This window comes from Alosa alosa, chromosome 12 (assembly GCF_017589495.1).
Source record: "Alosa alosa isolate M-15738 ecotype Scorff River chromosome 12, AALO_Geno_1.1, whole genome shotgun sequence".
Lineage (NCBI taxonomy): Eukaryota > Metazoa > Chordata > Actinopteri > Clupeiformes > Clupeidae > Alosa > Alosa alosa.
Window position 1 is genome coordinate 6,480,439 of NC_063200.1, and position 17,910 is coordinate 6,498,348.

Sequence of the window (17,910 nt, forward strand, 5' to 3'; positions counted from 1 at the left end):
CGCGGGATTCCGTGCCACAGGAAAACAATGTGGGGGCTCGAATAAGTCGGATCATCCCGGATTTCAGGCACAGCACTGGCTTTGGCGGCCGGGGAGGGTAAATTCTTCACAACAGACACCAAAACTCCCAGGGAAGATTTAACAACGCAAATAAATATCACCCCCACACCTCCTTTCAGACGACTTGTGTGTGTGTGTACTCTTTCCCCCGCTCAGAAAACTCTGCTGAATGTCTACACTGTGATGGCTGGCCTCACCTGTGGGTCCCAATAAATCATGCAGGCCGTCGGGCAGAGGAGCCCAAGCAGACAGGCGTAGCCCAGACCACTCTGCTAATAAAGCCTTGCTCCTTTCAACAGGGATTAGGAGAGCAGGGGGATTTACATGAGCCTTGGAGCAAGCTTAGTGCCTGCTGCTACTCTGGCAGCCACTCATTTGTCACCATTATTACAAAGTCATTAGTGGCAGTAGCAGCAGTAGTAAAGCAGTTGTGGTAGTTACAGTACTTCTATACTGGTATAGGTAGTAGTAGTAGTAGTAGTAGCAGCTTGTTTGTGGGGAGTGAAAGTAGTTAGATATCCTGATATATCCTATCTGCCATCAGAGCACTGATGTCTAAAAAGCTGGCAACATCCAAAACTGAATTCATGTACCGGGGGATTAGTTCAGGGCCGGGAACGCTGTCATGGGGAATAGCTCTCACCTCAGAGACCTGTGTGGCCCCTTGTAAATTCTGTGAAATCACACCCCAGCATCCTGAACCCCCGGTATGCAAGAGTCCAGTTTTGGCTGCCCACGAACCTCAAGCAAGGACAGGAATCTACTCCATTATTTTGACCTAGCAGGAGACTGACATTCTTCAAGTGCCACATACGTGGAGATGAAGAATGCCTGGGTTGCAAAAACGTACTTTTCCAGCAGGATTGACCAAGAACACACGGAATAGTCTAGTAGTGCAGACAAGAGTTTTTCCAAAGTAAGCAGCAAGGTATTGTGTTTTACCTTGGCACGGAATTGATCAGTATGTTTAGAAAATGAAGGAAAGTGGCAGACATGCTGACCATAATTGAGTGTGTATCAGCCAAAACGGAACTGAATCTTGTTTAGAAATTGTTGGAGGAGAGGATAAGATTAAACAGCTAGTCTGCCAGTTGTAGTTCCAGGAGTTTAACCACTGTATTTATTTGAAGTTGTTGATTTGGTATGTATTTTGTTTATAGGTGCTGACTGGCTTTCATTAGTTTGAATTAAACGGATTCACCTTTTTCCAGAATCACCACACTGCCTCTTGTAAAATGAATATATCTAGGTCTAGGTTTTGCGCTTTCTACAAACTGCTCCGCTGAAGCTACAGGGTCGGTAAAATCTTGAAACATTTTGGGTGTTATCTCTGTACTGTCCTTCCCATAATTATCATGTTACTTTCCCCTTCCTTTCATTAGTGTTCAACAAAGCAGGATTGATGATAAAACCTCAGAGAAGGCTACACTGGACCCTTCTCTAGTTCAGTGCACAGACTGTGATCTATTACATTTTAACATTACACAGTGGGGTGATGTAATATTTCCATGTCACAAGGTCTTCGAGTTTCTTTAATGACTATTTGTCAAAATAAATTATAAGCCAACTGTAGCAACTTAAACCCTTCAAAAAGATGAAAAATCTTTCCCCCACTTCCTTATAAGTGTGATAAATGAAAAATGGAAAAGCTCCCCCCAAAGAAGTAAGAGAACAGAGACGGATCGTGCAGAGGGCAATCTCATCAGCGCTCTTCGTTAGTCTTCCATCACTCCCACTCTCTCCCATGACGACCCGACTCCACGGGACTGTCCAGCACACTCCCTAGCGCCCGTGACCTCACCCGGCAACGGTTGCAGCTGGCGGCCGTGGCTCCCTGACTCCACAAATAGCCCGAGCAGTGGGGACGAGGGGTGTGGAGTGTGTGTGGAGGGATTGGGGGGCGTTTACTGGGGCTTTAGGGGACGAGGGCTTGGGTGGGGGACTGGAGCCTGTGCTGCTGCTGCTGGTGAGAGAGGGAGGGCAGAGGGAGGGGAGAGGGAGGATCTGAACACCCCCCATACACACACACACCCCCCATACACACACACACACACACCACAATCACCACCAGCTTCACAAGTCCCTGCTGGAAAAGTGCCCTGCCTCTAGATGTGTTGGAGTGAATGAGAGAGCGAGTTAAGGCAGAGCCAGAGAGAGAGAGAGAGAGAGAGAGAGAGAGAGAGAGAGAGAGAGAGAGAGAGAGAGAAAGGGAGTGTGTGTACTGGGGAACAGGAGGGAGGCTGGACTGTGGAGAGTTTGAGGGATCTTGAGGCAGAAGTGATGAAGTGGATCTAGTCTGAGTGCCAGTGGGGAGGACAGATGTACCCAGAACCAGCCCTGCTCCTCAGCAAACACACAACAGACACACAGACACAGACCCTTCACACATATCAGGAACTCAGGACAACCTGTAGATGACACCGCTGGAGGGCACTTCGCAGCCCAGAGAGTCCTCGTGCATTTTTGAGGTTATGAGTTTCAGCACCTGGTCGCAATCAGGGCTCTCGACAAGTCTCCGCGGAGGCTCCACAAGTGTTTCCCGGTGATGGACACCCTCTGAAGATACGTCTGGAGTCGAAGAGTGGCAGACAAGGAGGCAGTGCGAGAAGTGAAAGTGCGATGGCTCTATTCACAAGAGCATCTCAATCCAACCTGACAGAGCAGCAGGGGATTTAAGTGGAAGAGAGAAGGAAACAAAGAAACGAAAAAGAAAAAAAAAAGCCTGGGACAATTTTCTGGTAAGGATGCTCCTTCTGTCTCTAACAAAGTGGTGATAGTCTACTGCAGAGTTGAGTTGAGAGTCACTGGAGAGAATTGGCTGTTCATTAATGGTGCCGAGGGAACTTTTTTAATTGACTACAATTGTTAGAAGAACTAATTTCAGTGTCAAATAAACGGCTATGCAGCCGGCATAAATGAGCAAGTCGTTGCTTTCTTTGGGTTTTCATTAGCCATAATTCATCAACATAAAGCGGAGATATTTAAAACAACTTCACGGGACTATGCAAACACTGTCAAGTTATTAGAAGGAGCAAATGTGTCATTCTGTCTGCAGGGGCCAGGGTTAATAAATAAAACTGTCTTACTGAAAGTCAAAGGGGTAGCAGAGAGCCTTGAAGACTTATCACACACACACACACACAAACACACACACACACACTACGGGGGGAAATACCTCATTTGTTCTCTGGCACCAGTTCTGTGTCAAATACAAAACAGCAGCACAAACTGGAAAAGTTATCAAACAGGAAATTAACAAAGTTACTTAATATTTGCTTTAGATTTAAGTGTGTGGGAATGAACTGTGCAGCACTGGAGCGGCTCTGCTGACATACAGAGGTGCTGAGGGCACTGATCTCCAGTCAGTTGCCTGGAGGCGGGATGCATGTCTTTGCCCCTATAACCCTGCTTAATGGCCACTTTTCCAGTAAATTCCCACAGGCCACTGAACCATGCAGGACTCGTGCTCCCCCACAACACAGTCTCAGACCAGACGAGGACGCAAACATAGACTGGTTTATTGTGTGCTTGGGTTAACACCCTATGCAAGTGTGGGGAAACGTCAGAAGTCTGCATTGCTTTAGAAAAAATAACGAAAAAAGATTCTAATGAGCCCTAGAAAGAATCACATAGTGGAAGACGACAACATTAAAGAGATTACAGATGTGATCTTTGCACGACTCTCATCACATTTTTTTGTGAAGGAGTCATGCAATGAGCTGAAGGGTAAAACTCTTTTGGCTTCTTTTTTGATTTGGTAACCATTACACTGACACACACGCACACACCCTTGCCCTCACACACACACACACACACACAAAACACACAAACACAGAGCACATGTTTCTCTGTGGTGACAACAATAAACACCAGGCGCTCAGAGGGCACGAGGAGCAACATGCACCGTGCTAAACAGAACCACACATCTTAACCAGAAACAGTCCCTTTTCATAATTGCATAACTGCTACATCATTCTGGCTTGGTGTGGAAGAAAGCTCCCTTGAGGAAAAAGCTCCCTTGAATACATTCCGCTGGTTTCTCCTGGCCCTGACACGGATGCTGTGGTATAATACTACTTTTGGCAAAAAAAACCCCACTGATCACAGTCTCAAGAATGAGACACTTGTCTCTACACAACTTCCATGACTGATTCCAATCGTGCCGACATGCAAGTCACTTCCAGTCACTTAAACGCTCATGACTTCATCGAGAACTGCAGACCCATCGCAGAGTTTCCATCAGAGTCGGCTTTGAGTGGGGTCACTGAGTTTTTCTCATCGTGACACTGGAAACTAGGTGCTGCTGGTAGTGCTGGTAAAGCACTGTACTGACTGCAGCCGTTATATTTAGCAGCTCACAGTTATCCCATTTGGCATGGCTTGATGCTAAAGCAGGAGCCGTAAAGCCCGACAATTCAGTCACTGTAAATCTACTCCATATAACTTCTGAGATACACAATGACCACAGGAGAGTGGTCCAGGGGCTCTATTTTCAGGAGGCCGCCTGTGGCCAATCTGGGGTTGATACGCTGGACTGTCCTGCACCACACGCCTGGCCACTACACCTCTGACCTCTGAGTCATCCACTCCACAGCCATTTCCTCTGGTCTACACATACAGTATACAGTACACACACACACACACACACACACACACACACACACACAAACACACAAACACAGAGCACATGTTTCTCTGTGGTGACAACAATAAACACCAGGCGCCTCAGAGGGCACGAGGAGCAACATGCACCGTGCTAAACAGAACCACACATCTTAACCAGAAACAGTCCCTTTTCATAATTGCATAACTGCTACATCATTCTGGCTTGGTGTGGAAGAAAGCTCCCTTGAGGAAAAAGCTCCCTTGAATACATTCCGCTGGTTTCTCCTGGCCCTGACACGGATGCTGTGGTGTAATACTACTTTTGGCAAAAAAAACCCACTGATCACAGTCTCAATTGAGACACTTGTCTCTACACAACTTCCATGACTGATTCCAATCGTGCCGACATGCAAGTCACTTCCAGTCACGAAACGTTCATGACTTCATCGAGAACTGCAGACCGACGTGCAGAGTTTCCATCAGAGTCGGCTTTGAGGGGGGACACTGAGTTTTTTTCATCAACACTGGAAACTAGGTGCTGCTGGTAGTGCTGGTAAAGCACTGTACTGACTGCAGCCGTTATATTTAGCAGCTCACAGTTATCCCATTTGGCATGGCTTGATGCTAAAGCAGGAGCCGTAAAGCCCGACAATTCAGTCACTGTAAATCTACCCCATATAACTTCTGAGATACACAATGACCACAGGAGAGTGGTCCAGGGGGCTCTATTTTCAGGAGGCCGTCTGTGGCCAATCTGGGGTTGATACGCTGGACTGTCCTGCACCACACGTCTGGCCACTACACCTCTGACCTCTGAGTCATCCACTCCACAGCCATTTCCTCTGGTCTACACATACAGTATACAGTACACACACACACACACACACACACACACTGCCCCATAACACTATCCAAACATCTGCAGTCCTCTATGTAAACGCATGTGCGCGCACACACACACACAGACACACACACACACACACACACACACACACACACACACAGTGCCAATGTTCAAAGACACACAAATAGCGTGTACACATGACTGCAGACATAAACACAAATAAACACCGAAGTACAATGTGCTTAAGCACAACACATGTATTTCATATCCTCCCTTATCTTTGCCTTTGCTGTGAGCTAGAAATTATTTCAACATAGCAACAGACACACGCACAAACTACACACAAGGACAGGCAAACAAACAAACACACACACACACCACAAACATGGACAAACAAACAAACACATAACACAAACATGTGCTGCATTTGTACAAATATCAAAAATACATTTAATGTTTTAAATTGTACTGTAGCATTATATGCTAAGATCAATTACCATGCACTGGGTTATGTTTAGCCGTGTTCATCTGATCCTTCTGGTTGGTCTACAGAATACAATAGGGACTATTAACTCCATTATTGCTGAGGTTTAACTTGTACAAACAAGTTCCCTCGAAAGCCACAGAACTTTGAAGCTTCTGCAAAAAGCGTTTTTTCTACAAAAAGAAAGTCACCCAGTTCTGACTTGATGGCAAAGCCATATGCCTAGAACACAAAACATTCTCTTTTAAATCATCAGTCAGCTAATTATAGAAATTCTGATGCATGTGGTAGGTAACATTATAACTCAAAGCCGCAGCAGAATTAATTATGCTGAACCATGGCAGAGCACCTGAGACTGACTGCTTGGGCCCGGCACGGGTTCTGTTCGGTATGTAAACAGATCCTCTGCTCAGGGCCATCAACTGTTTCCATGGTTCCATCGTTTCCATGGCAATGGGTCTCCAGGAGCCATTTTGTGATTGAGATGGTGCGGACATTTATAAGAAACTCATCCTGTGATTACGCAAGTCAGGGCAAGTACAGATTCATAAGAACTGATTACTTTATTTTTCTCTTCTTTCAGCAATCACAGCACGTACTGAGACACGAGGCATATCCACGCTTCATCATGAAGCTCCCTCTCTTGGTCCTGCTGGCGGCGTCCCTAGCTCCTGGACCTGGGCCTGCTGTTCAGGGAGAAGCCCAGGAGATTGAGAGCCATGACGACACCCTGGAACCAGAGTTCATGTATGCCGCGCGTCCCAAACGCGCCGCGGAGGCGCCCATTCCCGTCGCCGCCGCCTCTCAGACGGACAAGTGCTCCTACACGTTCATCGTCCCCCAGCAGAAGGCCACGGGGGCCATCTGCGTCAACTCCAGGTCGCCGGAGGGCCAGGCAGAGACGCGCGTCAACAAGCAGGAGCTGGAGGTGGTCAACAGCGAGCTGCACAAGCAGCGGCGGCAGATCGAGTCGCTGCAGCAGCTGGTGGAGGTGGACGGCGGCGTGGTCAACGAGGTCAAGCTGCTGCGCAAGGAGAGCCGCAACATGAACGCGCGCGTCACGCAGCTCTACATGCAGCTGCTGCACGAGATCATCCGCAAGCGCGACAACGCGCTGGAGGTGGCCCAGTTGGAGAACCGCGTGCTCAACCACACCGCCCGAGATGCAGCAGCTGGTGTCGCGCTACCGCGACCTGGAGCACAAGTACCAGCACCTGGCCTCGCTCGCCAGCAACCAGAGCGCCGCCATCGTGCAGCTGGAGGAGCACTGCCGGGCGGACGACGCCGGGAGGGAGCGGCGGAGAGGCCGCTGCGGCTGGCAGCAGCCGCAGCCACTGCCGCCACAGCAGCAGCAGCCGCCCGCGATGCCCCAGCATCCTCCTCAGCGACCGCAGCATCCCATGACTCCAGTCAGGGCGTACCACCCACCCACTTACACGCGCAATAGCAACAACCAGATAACCAATGAGATACAGAGCGACCAGAACTCCAAGGCCTTGCTGCAACCGCTGCCCACAATGGCGTATGGAGCCCAGAGCTCGTCCAGCACAGATAAACCTTCTGGTGAGTTCCATGACATTTCATTCAACTTTTCATTCATTTTTTTTTTTTTTTTTTTATTTTTTTATCTACTCTTGTTCCTCCCAAAAGCAGAGTCAGCATTCTAGTCAAGGTGACTAATTGAACTGTGAAGTTCATAAATGTGTCATGAATAAAAAAAAAATAAAAAAAAAAATACAGCAGCTAAACCAGAAAGAAAGAGAGAGCGAGAAAGAGAGATACCGACATAGCGAAACAAATGTTCTGTCTGCCAATGGGGGCATGAAATAGCCGATGGGCAACACCACACTGCTGTTTCCTGCACTGTGGGTGGGCATCTAGACTAGCCGTCGTTCAGACTCTTCCTACCGTAACACCCCCAATTATCACCACTTTTGTTCAGAAATTCTAAAACAACGATGTTTTTTAACACTTCAAAATAACATTTGCTAAATTAACCTGACATTTTTCAGTAGCCATAGGTGTGTAGATTTGAACAAAATCTGGTTTGTTTGTTAACGGAGCATTTACTGCCTGAAATATCCGATTTTGTTTACCACGCCGGAGTTATAGTGCTGGCCTGATGGGTAAGCCTATTTACACTGTTTCAACGGCACATGGGCCGGTTAGACCGAGAATTCTCATCGTGAAATTAAAATTCCACTGGAGCTCAAGCGGTTGTGTACACGCAGCCTTACAACACTGTCTACAGCTCTTTGAGTCACGGTAAAATGTCATTTTTGGTACATAGCTAATTTAGATACACCTATGGTGTGGGTGGTTGCGTTTCTTTAGGAGTCTGCTGTCTTGGTTTGTATAGAAACTGATATTAAAGTGACACATACACGCAAGACGGTGGAAATACGGGACCGACGGTAATAGGGGGAGTTCCGATACCTGTGCGTGCAGGCTGGTGGGCTACTCCAGGCTTTCTGCCAAGTCCAGGAGAAAGAGCAGGATTGCCCTGAATCAGCACTTGTAGACACGGAGGGCAAACAGACAGGATATGTGGAACCCTCTTCCAGCTGGAATTATCATTTTCCTAACAAGACTCCATTCATAACAATGCTACACAAATAAAACTCAAAACAGCCTACAACAGAAATAAAAACTGTTACAAGATTAAGTAAGTATTGAGAAAGTTGTCTTAACGTATCTTATCTGATTAATTTGTTCTTTTCTCAATTTCTTTCCAGCCTCAGACGGATCATGACTTGTTGATCATAGATCATGAGATTAAGTGGTTCTTCAGAACAAAACGCTCAAACACTATTAACTTGTAAATGGGCTCTGCAATTTTATATAATGAAAACAACCACACAACTCTTTATATTTGACAGTTGACAGTTAGGAGACTTTGGGATTTATGGCTTTTACTTGTTTCCACTGTTCCACTGGTGCCATCAATACTTCAATTTCTTCCTTTACCATTGTTCTTACAGCATTTATTACTTCCCAGTTGAAACACATGTGAGAGAGCAGCTTGAAGGTTACTGTAAGGGGGAATTATGTGGTCTGAAGTGGAAACTCACATGTTACTTGATGTGAGGGTCATACAAAACATTAATCAAATGTCAAAAACCTCAAAGGCTTTCAACTGTCAGCAAAAAATAAAAGGCCCAAGGTTTCAGCACTACCTTTGGACAATGCCACATTAAAGCTGGGAAACATTCATTCATTTCTAAATATTATTTAAAAAAAAGATTCTGAAAGTTATGCACAATTAAGAATGGTTACGGTCTGAAAGGAGAACCAGCGTAAAACGTACAAGGATTACATGAGAGCAGATGTACTGTACAGCAGGCAGCAGGGGATAAGCAACCAAGGCCTCTTTCATGTGAGCATGCAGCACCAAAGTAAGCCAGCTTCTCTTTCAGAAACCATTCTCTCGGGCAGGGGGGCTTAAAAAGGAGACCACGGAGCTCTGCCGGCACATCAAGCATCAGTTCAAGGGTGAAACATAAGCACTTCCCTGTAGGTGCACAGTAAATATTCTCGACATCTTTACCTCGACAGCTCTACCATATGGCCCAGGTTCAACGTGTTGCACGCTGAAGGGGCAAAATAAAAATGAAAGAATGTAATGATATTTACAGCTGCTGAAAACCAAATACTACATTCCAGTGAGAAAGAGAACTACTTTACACTACTGGTTAAACTATAACTTAGCTGCATAAGCCCATGCTGCCGAAGCCCTAATGCCCGTGCTGTTCTTGGCGCCGGTACAGCTAACCAGTGGCAAATCTGCCTTCACAGAACCGCTGCCAAAGTCAACTCTGGGTAACAGGGTTCTGAGGTTTTCAAGGAGGGGAAAAATCAAATCCATTCTGATGCAGGAAATCCAGGCAACCGCGGACCACCTGAGAGGGTGTTGGAGGGAGTTTGCTCGTTACTGTGCAGACAAGACACAGGATTGTGTTAATGAGTGTTGAGAGGACTTCCTAGTGACTGTTAGCACCGTTTCTGACACTGCATTAAACTGCTGAGAAGTGATAGTTTTTAGCATCATCCTTTGATCCCTTGTATTACAAGTTCACTGAAAAACTGACAGCTAACATAAATCCCGGGATCATGACAGGAAGTTAGATCCTCTTTTTTAAAGAACAGGTGTTGGTGGTGTCCTCCTCATTCATTCCTCTACAACCTCTCACATTTCCTATGTAGATTAAAGCAACACCAAAGAGTTTTTTGTACCTTAAAATAATGTTTCCAAAATTGTTTCAGTGGTTCATCAACTCGTAACAGGGTGAACAGCATTTCTGCATTAAACCCAGCGGCCCTCTATCGGCTATAACCGCACTATGTAAGTTTGCCAGATCGGGTAGCGGATCTGTAGTTCGATGGAATGAGACATAAGAAACTACAAATTTGACTTGCATGATGTCGCAATACATCGTAATTTCATAAAATCATGCAACATATTTTACCTTGTCTATGGTTTTTTTTATGGTCTACATTGTTATTTGCAAAGCCGTTGCTGGATAAACAAATAGTGTGCGTGCGACAGAGGAAAAAGTTCTTTGGTGTTGCAAAGGGATTTCTGGACCATGCATGACAGTGAATTATACTACCAAAAGATATTTTCTTGTTTCCTCACATGATCCTTCCTCAAATCACAGACTCACAAACTCATCTAAAGACTGAACTAAAACATCAATTTTGTTCCTGCTGTTGTGTGGAAGTTTAAAACATTATTTGATTGCTGGTGATTACCCACTTCTTACCCACCTCTAAAAAATTAATTATTTTCTTAGGTCTACATCTTTCAACCACACCGGAGTCCAAAGATTATTCTACTGTAGTCTCAAGCGTACCTTCCCTTGTTTGGATTTCCTCACCAATGTCTCACCACTGTCTCACATCTGTTCTAACTGTGCAGGACCTTTCAAGGACTGTCTGCATGCTCTGGAGGAAGGCCACGCCACCAGTGGCATGTACCTGGTGAAGCCGGAGAACGCTAACCGGCTGATGCAGGTGTGGTGTGACCAGAGGCACGACCCAGGCGGCTGGACGGTCATCCAGAGACGCCTAGATGGATCAGTCAACTTCTTCAGAAACTGGGAGACATATAAGGTAAAATAAAAGAAATACAGCACAAAAAAACACTACTCATACCTTCAGTCATCATTGGCAGACTGCATAGAACGTTTAGAGAGTTTTAAGGCTGAATTTGGGGATTTTCTTTTTGTGATTTTTGGGGATTTACAAATAATAGAAGTTTTGTGAAGCGCTCTTTTTTTTTTTTTCTTGACGCTGGCTTTGTTGTGCTCGACAACAATTTAGCTGTATTAAAAATAATGAAAAGCACATTGCTGCTGAAAAACATGGAAGTTATTGGTCAACTGCAATGCAATGAGTGCCAAGCTCACAGCATATGGTGAAAACCAAGGAAAAACCGCTTTGGAACATTTTGAACTTTCCCCGTGTGATGAAAAAAGGGGAGCATTCCATTTGAAACCATTGGGGGAAAGTGAACATGCAATGTGGGAACTCCTTCCATGCTGAATCTTCCAATTTGATCAGGTTACATGAAAGGGGGCATTCTCCCAGCGCAATTACTCTAAGACTTTCTAATGAGACACGATTTGATGAAAAAACGAGCCAACAAAATAAATCTGCCATCAGAACCTGATCCCATCATGAAGACATTTATTCACAGCCAAAGCAATCATTTTGACGTAATATGTATGGAGAGGGGAATCCTTGGTGTTGTGGGGAGAGAGTGGTATTACAAAAAACCACAGAGTGGAGGAAAATATTTAGCAGCAATTGTGACCTACGCCCCATGACCGAACCAGGGAATTATTGTGAACGTGTATCAGCTTGCCCCAAACCCCATGAGCTAAATTGGCATTTAAAACTACCGTCCTTAATAAAAACCATATGTGATGTCAAATGAAAACAAGACATCAGATACAAATAGGATTTGTGGAGGGAGAATATTAACAACATGTCTTAAGCCATCGTAATTTACTGATAACCCGAAGATAAAAGTGTAAATTCTGGCCCTGTAAATAGCAATATCAAGACATCAAAATTTGACTGCACTGAATAAACAAACAAACGAGACAGCGTAAGAATGTTTCAACGTTGAGGGAATTAAATCTACATGTTTACTAGGGAAACTCTAAGTGCGTGCGAAGTCCTAGAGCTACATGCATGTACTAGGTAACTGAACTGAGAAGGCCTTAACATAAAAATCTTCATCAACAGCATGAGCTTAACGTGGCAGAAACAGCAGCTTTGATCATACCTTCAGTGAACATGCAGTGTGACATGGAGCATATGGTAGCGAACAGTATGGGTTACACTGTAACAATATGTTGGGAAACATTGCCTAAAAAGGTTATATCTGTCTTCTCCTCCCCTATCCTCCTACTTTCTGCTGTCCTACTCTCGTCTCCCTTCGCAGCAAGGCTTTGGAAACATTGATGGTGAGTACTGGCTAGGTCTGGAGCACATCTACTGGTTGACCAACCAGGGCAACTACAAGCTGCTGGTGACCCTGGAGGACTGGTCGGGCAGGAAGACGTTTGCCGAGTATGCCAGTTTCCGCCTCGAGCCCGAGACAGAGTTCTACAAGCTAAGGGTGGGCCGTTACCATGGTAATGCCGGGGACTCCCTGACCTGGCACAATGGGAAACAGTTTACCACCCTGGACAGAGATCACGACATGTACACAGGTGAGATATTGGGCTGGTAAATAGTTATTAATCTCTCAATGGAGTTTGGACAGTCACTATCACTATTTGTTATTTAACTTTCATCTTCTTACTATGTTAGCTGAACATAGTAAGAAGAAGCATTTTATGAACTTAGTTTCTGTTTCTAACAGGATAACAGTTGACTTTAATATCAGTGACATGATCCGTGTTTGGGCGTTGATGAGAACAACTGATTATCTGATTAAAATAATGTATTAATTTGTGAACCACACAGAGCCAAATAGGCGTATTATTCTCAGCTAACTTGTGTTTTTCTCTGTAACTTCAGGTAACTGCGCCCACTACCAGAAGGGAGGGTGGTGGTATAATGCCTGTGCCCATTCCAACCTTAATGGCGTGTGGTACAGGGGAGGGCACTATCGCAGTCGCTACCAGGATGGCGTATACTGGGCTGAGTTCCGTGGTGGGGCCTACTCCTTGAAGAAGGTCACCATGATGATTCGGCCGAACCCAAACACGTACCATTAGAACCATCCCCGCCAAATGACTGCAGTTACAGCACAAACAGAAGTGGTTCAGAATATACACAATGAGTTTTTTTTTTCTCCCCCATCTCAGAAAAATAAGTGCAATTAAACTAAGTTAAATGTTGTTTATTTCTTGTTGTTTTTTTTTTTTTTTTTAATTTTGGTTATTGCTTTCATCAATATGCATTCATACACAAGTATAACACAATGGTACAGCATAAACTTATGAAAATTACAGAGCTCTTTCCAGAGGCCTCCGTTGGGACTGGACACTCCAAGGCTGCTCAGGAGACACAGGGACTCGTGGAGCTCCGGTCATACGGGGCCAGTTTTTTTCTATTCATTTTCTTTTAAAAAAAAAAAAAAATCTGGACTATTGGACGGGTGAGCCCCCACAGTCAGCTTGAATGGGCAGAGCAGACAAAGCAGTGGAAACCGGACATGGAGTAAGGCCTAGCCTCGTCTGTCAGCCATCAGCCTTTTTGCGAGCTGCCCCACCGAGAAACGCAGTTTCCACATGTGGTGATGAAGGCATGACAGGGGGAGAGCCACTGGTTTCCTGTGAGGGGGGAAAGAGCCCTGTGGGCCACCTCACTCTGAACCAAGACCAGCGCACACTGCTATGAGACTATGACCAGGTGGGGGAAAGAAGGCATCGGAAAATGCTTCACAATTTGTTGTTGTTTATTTGTTCTAGTCCACAGCACAATCTGTGCAGAGAAAATTAATGTGATGTGCTGTACGTGATGTAGTATGTTTATATGTGATGCAATGCCCTGAATATGTCACGACACAGACACAGTTACTCAAATCCCCACCATGGTGCTGCAGTTTCATGTTCTCCGTCGAACCAACTCTGACCCACTAGCATACATTCATGTGGGATATGCCAACGATTGAGATCAGCCGTTACAATGCTCCTTATGATTTACTTCAAGAAGACTTATTGGCTTCATGCCTTCTCAAGATTAAAGGAAGTTTGTCATTAGTCATTCAATTCAACATGTTGAACTGGATAAGTAAAAGTGAGTTTAAGTAATAAAGACAGAATGTAATGAATAACACTGGCAACAGTAGCCTACTCATTACCATATGATCAGTTGCATATAATGGATAACAATTCTGTATGCATGTTCTGTTGCTCAGCTGCGACCTTTATTAGACTTCTTCATTAGTCTACTTGATTTGTGAGGGTCAACAAGCTGCCAATTTAGAATCAAGGGAATGGGTATGTGTTTCTCCCCAACATTAATCAAAACCCCATCTCCACCAAAAGTATCCCACATGTTCAGCAGTGATGACAGGAGGCAGATGGTTTGATTCAGGGCAATGGAGCGAAGCTGATCTGGGTGTGTCAGTCACACAGCTCATGAGACGTCATGACGGAGAGATTATTTTTCTTTCTCTGTGTAATTAAGCTTTATGCCCATATTATGTGGTGTGAAATGTCAGTCTGTGAGGTAGCAAACAGTCAGTAGATATTCTGATGCATTTATGACTTCTGTACTTTGCTACCTTGAATATCTTGAACTAAAGTTAAGTAAAAGTGTATAGTCAGAGACTGGCAGGTCATGCAAGTTGTTTAGTGGGGGGTAGGGTGAATGCTCAAAAATGGAGGGTATAGCGGTCCCATAGAACCCTAGAGAAACCAGAGCATCAAATCAGCCGTTATCACCTCATAAATCATAGCAGAACCATCCAGCCACACTAATAACTCACAGCAATAAATATTAGACCTTCCAAATCGTTAAAAAACGTTTTCAATATTTTTTCAAATGTAATGTAAAATGTGCAGCTGTGCAACTAAAAGTGTGCTCTAATCAATTCATTTCTTGAGCCAACTTCTCCGAGGTTATCTGAGGGCATGTTTAATTTTGCCAAAATTTACAGTAAACAACTGTCCATTTGAGATGACAGGAGAGAAGACAGGCGGGAAACAAGTGCTGGATTGTTCTACTACAGGGGGCTTAGAGAGGACATCAGCTACCCAGACAAAATATATTGTGAGAGCTTTTCCAAAAGAGACACACTCACATTAGCGTGAGGCAGACACAAAACAAAACACACAAAGACATCAAAGTTCCCTCCAACACAAACACAATCTCACAAACAACACAACAAATACTACAGGTCTGTCTTTCCCATAGGACAGCCTTAAAACATCAAATCTGCCATTAACAAAATGACTCAGGAAAACTGCAAGCTTGCAAGTGAAGTAAAACTCAAAATGAGATCACCAGACTTCTCTCAAAGTCAGATACATCAAAACAAAATCACAACAGTTCCCAGAGTATTATTTCCACATTATTATCTTGACATGAAAAGATGCAAAAAGGCTGAGTACGGACAGGATTCCTCTCCCTTTTCCCACATCATATTATTTTATTACACAGCTGCACATCACTCACAAAGTCCTGAGGCTCTTTCTGTAAATGACAAAGCTGTTCGTCAGCATCTTCACTTCATCCAGCAGCTCTTCTTACAGTGGCACCCTAAAAAACAACCCGAGTTTCGGCACTTCTATGTCATCAGCGAAACAAAAGGGAATGAGAGTGGATGTGTAATGGTTATTCCAGACACTTTCCATGTCCTGCAATCCATTCTCCAGCACAGATTTATAAAGATGCTGTGCTGCCCTGACACAATGTTCTCAAACTGTCGAGAAATTCCACATGATTAGAACCGTATGTTTTGAGGGTGGCTTACTCTCTTTTTAAACTCTTACTTCAACTGCACCGACATGTGGCTAAGTTGACAGGTGCATAATGACAATGGCAGTGGCACTCCAGTCTCTGAAAACAATCTGTCTAAATGAGTCTGGCCTGAAACAGTTAGGACTTGCTCTTGGCTACAAAGTTAAGTCTTGATGAACAGAGATGGCCTCGACATAAACACAAACAGTTCAGAATATCTTTAGAATTTAAGCTGTTTGCTTTTTGTTTAGGCATTAGACAAATTATTCTTTCTTTTAGCGGCTTATGCAGACACTGATAAATTACGCAAGCAGAAAAAAGTAGAAGACGTCAGATAAACAGGAGACCCAAAAGCAGAGTGGGAGTATAAAGGCGATGGAAGAATTGACAGATAAAATGTGTTAGGTCATATGTTGCAACACGCAACATTCTTCACACCATGATGGGAGATAACTAAAAATAATGGCACTGTGATACCAGTGAATAACACTGAGGTCATCTGGAGTGTGTTTCTGTAGAAGAATTATACCTCAGCTCTGTAATAAATTACAAAACTGAAATGAAATGTTTACCTCTGCTGATTTGGATTCTTTCAGCTGATACAAATGTTACCCGTATGATTTTCCACTGGCTAGGCCAAAGACACAGACCACATCTAAACACATGGTGAGTGGAGGACATCTTTTCATAAGAAAGAACAACAAATGCAAAACACTATTGGGGAGTTGAAAGAATTAAAACTTGAGCTCACCCAAGTAAGGGATGCATGGCACCATCTTCAGAGACCTGATGTACTCCCTCAAGCGACTGTAGTTCTCCTCCTTAGAAGTCAGATAATTCAGCTTGTCGAATGTGGCCTTGTCCTTGCGGCTAATCAACTAGGAAAGAAATAAAAATGTGTGTTTGTGATGGAAAATTACGCGTTGAGCACATTGACAGCCTAACAGGAGACAGACTGAAAATAACAATGCATTCATACATGGGGGGCACTCAATGTTTGACTGTCTCAATAACTGTCTCAACAGCACCATCAGGGAAAGACATCATAAAAGTTGTAACACTAAAACAAGCAATTTATTACATGTAATCACAAAATCATGCAGAATAATGAACAATTACTTTTTTTTTGAAAGAGAAGCTACTGGAAGTGTGGACCTAGACCAAGGACAGCCATCTCCATTCCAAGGGATACATTTCACCCGCTTCAGAGCAAAACTGCTGACCACAGGCTTTCCTTCACAGGAAACCTCCTCTGTTCTCTTCCTCCTTTAGGGATCTAAGGGTCTAATAGCCACAGGTGCTGCCGACTAACAGACTGTGCAAAGGGAAAACCTCAAGAGGGAGGCCTTATGCAGTAGCCTGCAGTTCAACAGTACCAAACCGGACATGCAGGACATGATCCTGAATTCAGTAGCATGGAACTGCAAAGGTTACTAAAACACATAAAAAATATCTCCGTCTCGACTGGCAAATGAGAGACCAGATGGCGGGAAGCATGCAGCGGAGATGTTATGACAACACTATGGCAGAACAGCGACTGGTCGGGTTTACGGTATGGCTTTCTTACTCCAGACTGTACAACTGGAGGGAGTTTTCAACAAACATACTCGGGGCACATGCCGCGGCTCGGCGAAACCAGCTTGAGCTCCAGGCCCCAGGCTACGGGGTTGTGACCGTATGACCCCCGGAAAAAATTGGCCGCCATCCCAGTTTGCCCACCTTAGAAAATCAAACACGCTCGGCTGGAGTCTGTGACCTGTGTCTGGCCGTCATTGGAAACAAACACACGCATGCAAGCCGAGCCTTGACCTCTCCCAATCCAGGGAGGATACTACTACGCACAAGGAGGAGGAACTATCTACCACATCATGAAACACATGTGTCAATCTCACAGACTCTTGACAGCAAATGTAGGCCTACTATTTTTACTAAAACAAAACATCAACAACTCATAATGGTATATTACACTCAAATCAATATTTCATACAAGGGA

At 44.6% G+C, this 17,910-nt stretch overlaps 2 protein-coding genes across 10 annotated transcripts in view; one reads left to right on the forward strand and one right to left on the reverse strand.

The window, feature by feature from the left end:
- Window positions 1-17,910, reverse strand: part of LOC125304936 (ras-specific guanine nucleotide-releasing factor RalGPS1-like) — an 80,372-nt gene that overhangs the window by 32,929 nt on the left and 29,533 nt on the right. For all 9 annotated transcript variants that reach the window (XM_048259480.1, XM_048259474.1, XM_048259481.1 and 6 more), the window contains one exon: window positions 16,669-16,795. In XM_048259480.1, coding sequence (XP_048115437.1) covers window positions 16,669-16,795 — 127 coding nt within the window. The remainder of the gene's footprint in view (window positions 1-16,668; window positions 16,796-17,910) is intronic.
- Window positions 2,133-14,283, forward strand: LOC125304938 (angiopoietin-related protein 2-like). Its single transcript, XM_048259483.1, is given in 6 exon segments — window positions 2,133-2,798; window positions 6,577-7,152; window positions 7,154-7,556; window positions 10,912-11,105; window positions 12,445-12,715; window positions 13,026-14,283. Coding segments are annotated over 5 exon segments (1,599 nt in total). The 5' UTR covers window positions 2,133-2,798; window positions 6,577-6,621; the 3' UTR covers window positions 13,226-14,283.